Genomic DNA, 9,429 nt, shown 5'->3' on the forward strand with positions numbered 1-9,429 from the left:
CCATCCCCGCCTGGCAGGGGCCCCGCAGCGACAGCGAAGGCGCGCAGACTCCAATGTTCCCGGTTTATTCCAAACTCGGGATACAGAGTACACAATTCACAGGACATGGGGCGGGGGGCCTAGGCCGAGGGGCGGGGCTAACAGCAGAGGCGGGACCCAGGCCGAGGGGCAGGGCTAACGGGGCACAGGTGAGGCCGAAGGCGGGGCAGAGGCGTGGCGTAGGCTAGGGGTGGGGCTACTGGAGCGGAGGCCCAGGGGCGGGGCTCGGGAGGATCTAGGGCCAAGATGTGGGTGGATCCGAAGCCTAAGCCAAAGGCAGGGCTGGACCGTGGGCCGACAGCTAGAATGGATCCACCGAGAGCAGGACTCCAGGGGGATGGGAGCAGGGTCTAAGAAAGGTGTAACTGCAGGGAGAGATCCAAAGACATGGGTCTGGAGCAGTAGACGGGGCTGGGGACCGGCTCAGTGGAAGGTCTCCACCTCCACCACGGTCCAGTCCCCCTGTGGGGAAGCCACATCGTCCGGGGAGAAGCTGGTGACCGAGGTGATGCTGGCCCGGGACTCGTCCAGGGGAGACAGCAACTCTGCCCAGCGGCCCAGTTCGGCGTCGCTGAGCGCAGTCCGGGAGCCGCCTGCCACGCCGCCGCTCCCCGCGCCTCCGGGGCCCGCGCCGCCGCCGCCGCCCGCAGCGCCCTCGGCGGCCGCCAGCAGCAGCGTTCGGCTCAGCAGGTGCTGCACGACGCTGGCCTGCAGCGCCCCCAGCGGCAGCTCGCCCAAGCGCGCCGCCTTCGGGCTGCGGGTCGGGGTCCCGGGCGCCGTCCCCGCCGGCGCCTTGCCGCCGCCGGCGCTGGGCTCCGGCCCCGCATCCAGCGCGCCTGGGCCGGGGGCCGCACACTCGGGCCCCTCAGCCTCGTAGATGGTGCACAGGCCGTCAGCCGAGCCCGGCCCGGCGACCGGAGGCCACGGCAGCGACGCTCCTGAAGGGAGAGACACTGGGCTGGCCGGAGGGAGCGGGAGACCCCACGACCCGCCGCGAGACCCCGCGCCCCAGCTGCCCCTCTCGCCTCCCGGCCGCGCCCCGAAGCCCCGTACCTGCGGCGCCGCGGAGGCTGGCTCCACCTCGGCTCCAGGCGGCCGGGTGGCAGGCGGCCAGGTCGGCGTCGGCCGGCGGGGAGGCCGCGGCACCGCCCTCGGGGCCGCTGTCGTAGCCGCGCAGCTCCTCCGGCGTGCTGGTGGCACTGCTGCTGTGGCCGGCCAGGTCCGGGCCGCTCAGCGTACTGGACGGGCTGCGCGAGGGAGGCGGCGGCGGGCCGGGGGCCAGCGCCAGGGTCAGCCGTGGGCCCGACAGCGCGGCATCGGGACCTGGGGTCGGGGGGCGGCGTGGGGTCTGCGGGCGCGGAGAAGCGGGGGGAGAGGGCGGGGCTTGCGGAGGGGGCGTGGTCAGCGGGGATTCAGGGGCCTGCAGAGGCGGCAAGACTAGGGAAGGAGGGGCCTGTGAAGGGGGCGGGGTCAGAGAAGAGGGTGGGGCCTGTAGAGGGGGCGAGGCCAGGGAAGAAGGGGCCTGCAGAGAGAGCGTGATCTGCGGGGATTCAGAGGCCTGCAGGGGAGGCAAGACTAGGGAAGGAGGGGCCTGTGGAGGGGGCGGGGTCAAAGAGGAGGGTGAGGTCTGCAGAGGGGGCGTGGTCAATGGGGATTCAGAGGCCTGCAGGGGAGGCAAGACTAGGGAAGGAGGGGCCTGTGGAGGGGGCGGGGTCAGAGAAGAGGGTTGGGCCTGTAGAGGGGGCGTGGTCAGTGGAGAGACAGGGACCTGCAGAGGGGGCGTGGCCAGTAGGGGTTCAAGGGCCTGCAGGGGAGGCAAGACTAGGGAAGGAAGGGCCTGTGGAGGGGGTGGGGTCAGAGGAGAAGGCAGGGCCTGCAGAGGGGACAAGGTCAGGGAAGAAGGGGCCTGCAGAGAGGGCGTGGTCAGTGGGGATTCAGGGGCCTGCAGAAGGGGCAAGACCAGGGAAGGAGGAGTCTGTGGAGGGTGTGGGGTCAGGGCAGAGGGCGGGGCCTGCAGAGGGGGTGTGGTCAATGGGGATTCAGGGGCCTGCAGAAGGGGCAAGACCAGGGAAGGAGGAGTCTGTGGAGGGGATGGGGTCAGGGCAGAGGACGGGCCCAGGGAAGGGGAGGCCTGCAGAGGGGGCGTGGCCAAAGGAGAGAGGGGAGGGGAGGTACGAGCCAGGGGACCCTGCAGGGAGGGTGAGGCTGGAGGAGAGGGAAGGGGTGAAGGGTGTGTGGCAGGGTGAGAGGTTGGAACCTGCAGAGGGGGCAAGGCCAGAGGCTGGGTTTGCACAGGGGGTGTGGCTAAGGGAGAAGGCGTGGCCTGCACAGGGCCTGAACCCGCAGAAAGGGTACTCTGCGGAGTGTACAGAGCTGGAGGACAGCGAGTGGCCTGTGAAGGTGGGGCCTGTAGGAGGGGCGTGGCCTGCGGAGGGGCTGTGACCAGAGGAGAGGGAGGGCCCTGCAGAGGCGGGGAGGCTGAGGGGGACAGCAGAGGTGCTTCAAGCAGAAGAGGGTCCTGTGAGAGAGGCGTGGCTTGAAAAGGAGGTGGAGGCGGGGAAGGAGTGGCCTGTGGAGGGGGCGTGGTCTGGGCAGATAAGGCCGACCGAGGGGGCTCGGTTAATGAAGACATTGGTTGAGGCGGGGCTTGCAGAGGGGGCGTGGCTGGCGATAAAGGAGCAGACGGAGGAGGTGTGGCCAAGGGAGAGGGGAGAGTTGGAACAGGAGGCAAAGTAAGAGAAGCCTGGGCGGGAGGCGTGCTCTGCACAGAAGCTGGAGACAGAGAAGCCGCTGTGGACAGTAGAGGGGCAGACGCCTCGGAAAAGGATGTAGCCAGGTGTGGGGGCGGAACTTGAGAAGGGGGCGTGGCTGGTGGGGAGGGGAGGGTCTGCAGAGCGAGTGGAGCAGAGGGAGCGGGGGCCGGTGGAAAGGGCATGGCCAAAGGACAGGGTAGGACCTGTGGGTGGGGTGGGGCCGGCATGGGGGGTGGGGCCTGGAGGCGGAGCCCGTCTGCTGGAGGGGGCGTGGTCGGTGGGGAGGGAGGGAGTGTGGTGGGCAGGGGAGCGGCTGTGCTTGGAGGAGGCGGGGCCTGCCGGGTGGTGCTAGCCGCGGGAGAGGGCGTGGCCGAGGGAGCCACCTCCTTCCTTGAGGGCGTGGCCTGCGGGAGACGCAGTGCCTGGGGCCCCTTGGACTTGGGCTGCGTGGGAGCCCGCGGAGTTCCACGGGATGGGGCCCCAGAGCGCGCAGGGGAGGATAGTGGGGTGGCACTGGAAGCCGGGGGACGCGAAGCCGGCCTCTGGAGGCCCCCACCGGCAGTGGGGCGCCTCCTAGCTACTGGACTGGGCTCTGCGGCGCTGCGCTCCCCGGAACTGCCGACGGATTTCTTGGGAGCCTCAGCTGGGGGCCGCGGTCGGGCACTGGGAGCTGGCCGGGGGAGTCCCACTTCGGCACCTGCGGGCCGGGAACGTCGGGCCATGGCCGGGGAGCCTGTGGCGGACGCTGCAGAGTCTGGAGACAAAGCACAAGGCCCCCTGGTCACCGACACCTGCGAGCTGTCCCCTCTGCTGCCCAGGAGCCCCGCCAGTCCCCAGATTACATACCTCTCTGCGGCCCCGCGTTCAGGGTGCCCTTTCTAGGGGTCTCTGCAGCTTTTCCTCTGGCTACAGGTTCCTCAGCTGGGGGCCGAAGTCCCTTCTGGCCAACAGGGCCTGGCCTGGGGACAAAGCTGCATTTTTCTCATCTGTAAAACGTGCCATGGACCCTCTGTGCCCACCAGGAAAGGTTTACCCCATTTGTGCCTAGTGATGCGCGAGGATTCCCAGGACCCAATGCTTGGGTAAACGAAAAGGCTACAGGTTGTGACGCTAACCCTTGCTCAGGGGACAGGGGAGAAGGTGTTACCTGGTGGTCCCACTGACACGCCCAGGGCTACAGGCAGAGCCCGGGCCGGGGGTCCTGGCAGGAGCCCGCTCCCCTCTCCCGGCCGCCGGGGCCCTGGAGGCTGGGGGGGGAGAGGGTGGAGTCAGTGGCTCACAGAGAAGGAGGGCACCGGGAAGATGGGGTGGGAGATGGGGCTGTGGTACCTGGGCTCCGGGGGCCTGCTCCAGCGCTCCGTGTCGCTCCGGCTCCAGGAGCCACCTCCGGAAGAGCCGCTGTGCCGAGGGCCCCTGCCCGCCCAGCCTGGGCCCTTCGCCCCGCAGCCCCCAGCAACCGGAGAGCTGCGGCGGTGACAGGGGGCGGGGGTCGAGGAGACCCTGGGGGCTTGGGGGTCGGAAGGCCGGGAGGACGAGAAGCCGGCGTCCGCGCGGCGGCCCCTGCCTTCGCCTTGTCTCTCTTGTCCATCCCGCCCCTGAGGAGGAGGCAGACCCGTGAGTGTCCCACGCCCTAGACGGCTTCGCTGCCCACGGGGATGTGGCTCCCAGCATTCTCCCCAGCATCGCCGCCCATGGCGGCCTGGATCCGCGTCCCCGCATCCCGCCTGCACCCACTCGCCAGCCCGACCGCCGGCCCTTGTCTCAAGCTTGTTGCCTTCCCCCAAAGCCGGGGGGGGGGGGGGCCCTGCCCGCCCCGAGCCCACACACACCCCTCGCCCTCCGCGGGACCCAGACCACCAGCCTTGGGAACAGGGGGGCGACCACAGGTTCTGGATGCGTGGGCCCGGAACGCACGCCAGGGGTGTCGGCGCCAGGCTCCCAAGCCCGCCCCCAGCCTCCCCCAGGGGATGCAGGCACCTGCCGGGAGGAAGAGCGGCCCCGCTGCCCGCGAACAGGCTCCGAGAGACAAAGAGCAGCTTCCCGGGCCCGACCCCTCCCCCTGCAGGGCCCCGGCCCGCGCCCGGCCCCGCCACCTGCTCGCGTCGCGCTCACCACGGACTCCGACCTCCCGCCGCTGCGTGCAGGGTCGCCTCGGGTGGGGCCCGGGCCGAGCAACGCGGCTGCAAGGCGAGGGGAGGGGAGGGGGCGCCGGCGGTGGCGACTGAGGGAGCCTGGCCAGCCCCGCCCCTCGGCCGCGGGCGAGCGAGCTGGGGGCGCAGGCGCCAGAGCCAAACCCGGGAGCGCGGGCTGCGGGAGCGCGCCGAGGGGGTGGCGGGGAGAAACGCACGCTGGAGGCAGGGGCGGCTGCTCGCGGTCAGGACCAGTCCTGTTTCCACGGCTGCGCCTGAGGACCCCAGAGACCCGAGGGGAGGAGAGAGAGGGGAAATCGCTTAGGGGTTCACCACCTTCCCCCACGCCCTCATCTAAGCACCTGTCCTCACCCCAGCCCCAACCACCTGGAGGCCTAGGCCTGCGTGGATACGGATAGGCTGGGCCCTGGCAACCAGTGGGCGGGACCACCGCGCCCCGCCCCCACCCCCACCCCCCCCCAGCGCACCAATCCGGCCAATCGATGTCCCTGTCCTAGCCTGGGAGACGGCAGAGGTCTGGCTACTCGGGGTCCCTGGCAGCATCTGCCTCTGGCTTTTTCCAGACCCTAGGGGACCCACACACAACACATACAGCCGGTAGGGAGTGGGGGACAGTTGAAAGCACACAGCCCTGGGAATGTGGGGGTGCCACAGAGATTGGAGAAAGACGGAAGGCAAGGACCGAACGGGAGGGGGGTGCTTCGCAGGGCACCGCAGGTCCAGGCTCAGGGGAGGTCAAATCAGCGAAGGCAGCCCTGGTAGAGCAGGCTTTGTGGGGACAAGATTATGGAGGAGCCAAGAGGGCTGAGAGCAAGTGACTGGGGGCGGGCACAGCGGGTTAAGCCGCCACCTGCAAGGCTAGCATCCCACAGCCTAGCGCCCTGTGATCTGCCTCCCATCCAGCTCTCTGCTTATGGCCTGGAAAAGCAGAAGGTGACCCAGGTGTCTGGGCCCCTGGCAGCCGCTTGGGAGACCTGGATGGAGCTCCTGGCTCCTGGCCTTGGGCGGGCCCAGCCCTGGCAGTTGAGGCTATTTAGGGAATGAGCCAGCCAGTCCCTGGAAGAATCCTCTGTGTCTTTCAAATAAAAAAAAATAAATTTAGTATATGAAAGAACAGAGATGACCCTGTCCCAGGGCCCCGACACAGCTGGACAGAGGGTGTCATTTTGGTGACTTCGCCAGCCAGCATGGAGGGCCTGAGAGGTGACTGTGGTGGGGTGGGTGAGAATCTGAAGATGCCCTGACAAGCCTCCCTTATCCTTGAGGGTCTGGCCTGATCCCCTTGTCTGGCCAAGTACCCTCTGCAAACTCCTTGTTGTGCTCCTGCCTACATCACACACCTGCCGACACACGGCCTCACTCCCCACTCCATCCCAAACAACCAGCTCCCACTGCCAAAGCACACCCATGCACACAGACCTGCCCACACCTACACAGGCAACTCATCCCCGCCTGGGACTCAGGGGGCTTCTGTGCACGGGAGGTGGGAGGAGGGCTTGGCACTTGAAGAACTGAGAGAAGAGACACAGTTTTAACCAGAGCGTGCTGAGAGCTTTCTCCATACGAGCGCTTTGCCTATGGCTGGGTGTTTGGTACAGTGGTCAAGATGGTGCTCGGAGGGCCTGCTGGTAAAGCCGCCGACTCTGACACAAGCATCCCGTATGGATGCTGGTTCAAGTCCCAGCTGCTCTGCTTCCAATGCAGTTCCCTGCTAATGTGCCTGGGAAAGTAGCAGAAGATGGCCCAAGTCCTTGGGCTCCTGCAACCCACATAGGAGACCTGGAAGAAGCTCCTGGCTCCTGGCTTTGGACTGGCCCAGCTCTGGCCTTTGCCAGAGGGTGAATAGCAGATGGAAGATTCTCTGTAACTCTGCTTTTCAAATAAAACCCTTTTTAAAAAAATGCTGCTTGGGGTGCCTGCATCCCATACTGGAATGTCTAGGTTTGCCAGCTCTGCTTCTGATCCAGTTTCCTGCTAATGCACACCCTGGAAGGCAGCAGATGATGGTTCAAGTACTTGGGTCCCTGCCACCCATGTGAGAGGCCTGGATTAAATTCCCAAATCCTGGCCCAGCCCTGTCTATTGCAAGCATTTCGGGAGTGAACCAGTGGATGGAAGAATCTCCCTCTCCCTCTCCCTCCCTCCATCTCTCTCCCTCTCTGCTTTTCCAAATGACCAATAAATAAATAAAATCTTTTTTAAACGCATGCACTGTATGATTCCACTTATAGAACATTCTAGAAGATGAAGGTGAATCAATGATGACAGAAAGCAAATCGGTTGTTGCTTGGAGCTGCGGTGGGTGGGAGAGACTGAATGAACCATCTAATCTAGTCAGCCTTAGGTTCCAGGCCCTCAGAAACCAAGTGAGATAATGAAGCGCTTGATTTTTTTTTAAGCCTCTAAGTTTTGGGGTGACTTATTTGGCAACCATAGGTAGCCACCTCAAGTTCACAAAATCTGAAAAGTTGAGTAACGAGTAGCAAGTTATCAGGGGGGTGACCCAGCTGGGACACAAGCTTCCTGTATCCGAGTGCTGCTTGGAGTTCCAGGCCCTCTGCTTCTAAACCAGCTTCCTGCAGAGCCCAGGGAAGCGGTGCATGATGGCTCAGGGCTTGCGTTCCTGACTGCCGTTCACGCGGGAGACCAGGATGGAGATCCTGGTGAAGGCCGGCTCAGTGAGTGGAAAAGTCTTTCTCTCTCCCCTTCCCTCTCCCCTCCCCTCCTCTGTCACTCTGCCTTTCAAAGAAGCCAATCTCTAAAAAGTAAATAAGAAGTACAGGCAGGGTGTGGAGAAACCGGAACCTTGTGCCCTTTTGATGGGAGCCAGCAGGGGAGTTGCTCAGAAACTGTAACAGAATTCACCCTATGGCCTCTTCCAGATGTGCAGACCACGTTCATAGCAGCAGGACTGACAAGAGCCCCAGACGGAAGCAACCCAGGCGTCCACTGATGAGTGAATGGGGAGACACAACGTGGCCCATCCGCACAGTGGGATCCGATTCCGTCTGAAAGAGGGAAGGGAATTCTCACACACGCTGCGACACGGGGGAGCCTGGAGGACAACAGCTCAGGGAAATACGCCAGACGACAGGACCAGAGCTGACAGCAGACTCTGAGAATTGCCAGATCCCTGCAGACAGAAAGTAGGAGGGGGTGGGGGAGGGGTGGTGCCAGGGGCTGGGTGAAGGAGGGACTCAGTTACGAATGGGCTGAGAGCTTCAGTTTTACAAAAAAAAAAAAAAAAAAAAAAAAAGGCTCCGGAGTCGGTGGACTGTGATGACTACACAACACTGCGATGTACTTATTGCCACCAGCCGGATGCTTAAAAATGGTGAAGGAGGTAAATGTTACATTTGGTGGCTTTTGCCACAATTCTGGGGGGTGTGGAAGCTGGATGTTAATGAGTGGAACGATTCTGACATGAGCTAAGGGGCGGCCCTTCTGTGGCACCTGTGTCCCATGATTGCGCATTCCACACAGGCATCTCCACCTGTGGCAGGCAGCGCCACGCCACCAGCTCAGACCCAGACAACACCAGAGCCATCCCCCGTCCATCACTGATTGCAGGGCTGCTGGCCTGGGGCTCATGAGGCTCAGAGATCCCAGTGACCTCAGAGTGTTACACAAGGACAAAATGACGTGTAGCAGGATGCTGGTTCCAGCACAGAGCTGCAAACAACCCCTCAGCACCCGCACCACCTGTAGCTTGCTACCACTGTGCCCTGAGGGCGGAACTCACAGCACAGGTCACATGAGGACGCCTGACCTCATCCCTCCATGTGCTGCTGTGCCTTGTATCTGTCAAGACAAGAAACAGAGAGCAGGGGGTCTTCCCAGCCATCTCAGCAGAGGAGGGGGTCTCACTCTCTCCCTACTGCAGGTGGAAGCGTTCCCACTGTGGGCAGGTTCTCAGAGAAGGTCAAGGTTCAAGGCCAGATGCCTCCAGGCTGAAGCGGGGATTTGCTTGGGACAGCTGGACATCCCTCCTAGATAGGCTCCTTAACCTCATCTCCCCAGCCCTCTGGTCCCCCCACACCAGCGCCCCCATGCAGACTGCTGCCCGCTTCCAGGGCAGGCACAGACAGGTGAGCACCCGGACTCTGCCTGGCTTACCTCTGCTCCCTGTGGTGGGAGCAGGAAGAAGCAGTCCCCTGCACCCCCAGCCTCCCCCTCACCTGCAGTCTTTCTTCAGCTGTGCCTTGGTTAAGCTTTGAGGCGGCTGCACCTGGCAGGGCTGGAGGCACCCAGCCTCGCCGGGAGTGTCCACGCCTGGTTCCCAGGAGAACCGTTCCCGGATGGCTCTGGGGGCTCCAGCGCCACTGACTTCCTCAGTTTTCCCCGCACGGCCAGGGCCCAGCCCGCCTGCCAAGTTCTTTGGCTCCTGTTTCTCCAGCCGGCCCGGCGCTCACCTGGGGCAGAGCGGGATTGGGAGCCCGGCGCCAGGGGCGCGGTCGACCTGGGCGCGCCCGCAACGGGGCGGGGCC

General features: G+C 64.6%; 1 protein-coding gene across 10 annotated transcripts; it reads right to left on the reverse strand.

The window, feature by feature from the left end:
* Nucleotides 1-49: 49 nt before the first annotated feature.
* On the reverse strand, nucleotides 50-9,351 carry PRR36 (proline rich 36). Of its 10 annotated transcripts, XM_070067523.1 has the most exons (8): nucleotides 9,121-9,351; nucleotides 8,685-8,743; nucleotides 7,808-7,950; nucleotides 4,122-4,387; nucleotides 3,940-4,039; nucleotides 3,639-3,763; nucleotides 1,093-3,546; nucleotides 50-977 (listed from the first exon to the last, which is right to left on the reverse strand). In XM_070067523.1, exons 4-8 carry the CDS (start codon nucleotides 4,378-4,380, stop codon nucleotides 463-465), a joined length of 3,453 nt encoding a protein of 1,150 aa, XP_069923624.1. In that variant the 5' UTR covers nucleotides 4,381-4,387; nucleotides 7,808-7,950; nucleotides 8,685-8,743; nucleotides 9,121-9,351; the 3' UTR covers nucleotides 50-462. The 10 variants fall into 10 exon arrangements, with proteins under 10 accessions (XP_069923624.1, XP_069923625.1, XP_069923629.1 ...); XM_070067524.1 differs by lacking the exon at nucleotides 7,808-7,950; XM_070067528.1 differs by lacking the exon at nucleotides 3,940-4,039 and having other exon boundaries at nucleotides 3,639-3,751.
* Nucleotides 9,352-9,429: the final 78 nt, after the last annotated feature.

The sequence above is a fragment of the Oryctolagus cuniculus genome (assembly GCF_964237555.1).
Source record: "Oryctolagus cuniculus chromosome 16 unlocalized genomic scaffold, mOryCun1.1 SUPER_16_unloc_1, whole genome shotgun sequence".
Taxonomy (NCBI): domain Eukaryota; kingdom Metazoa; phylum Chordata; class Mammalia; order Lagomorpha; family Leporidae; genus Oryctolagus; species Oryctolagus cuniculus.

Excerpts from the sequence above, each read along its gene's own strand:
- PRR36 (XM_070067525.1), bottom strand. The coding sequence starts at position 4,380 with ATGGACAAGAGAGACAAGGCGAAGGCAGGGGCCGCCGCGCGGACGCCG. Across the intron at positions 3,547-3,638 it reads GAACGCGGGGCCGCAGAGAG|ACTCTGCAGCGTCCGCCACA; the intron begins GTATGTAATCTG and ends CTTTGTCTCCAG. Across the intron at positions 978-1,092 it reads CAGCCTCCGCGGCGCCGCAG|GAGCGTCGCTGCCGTGGCCT; the intron begins GTACGGGGCTTC and ends CTCTCCCTTCAG.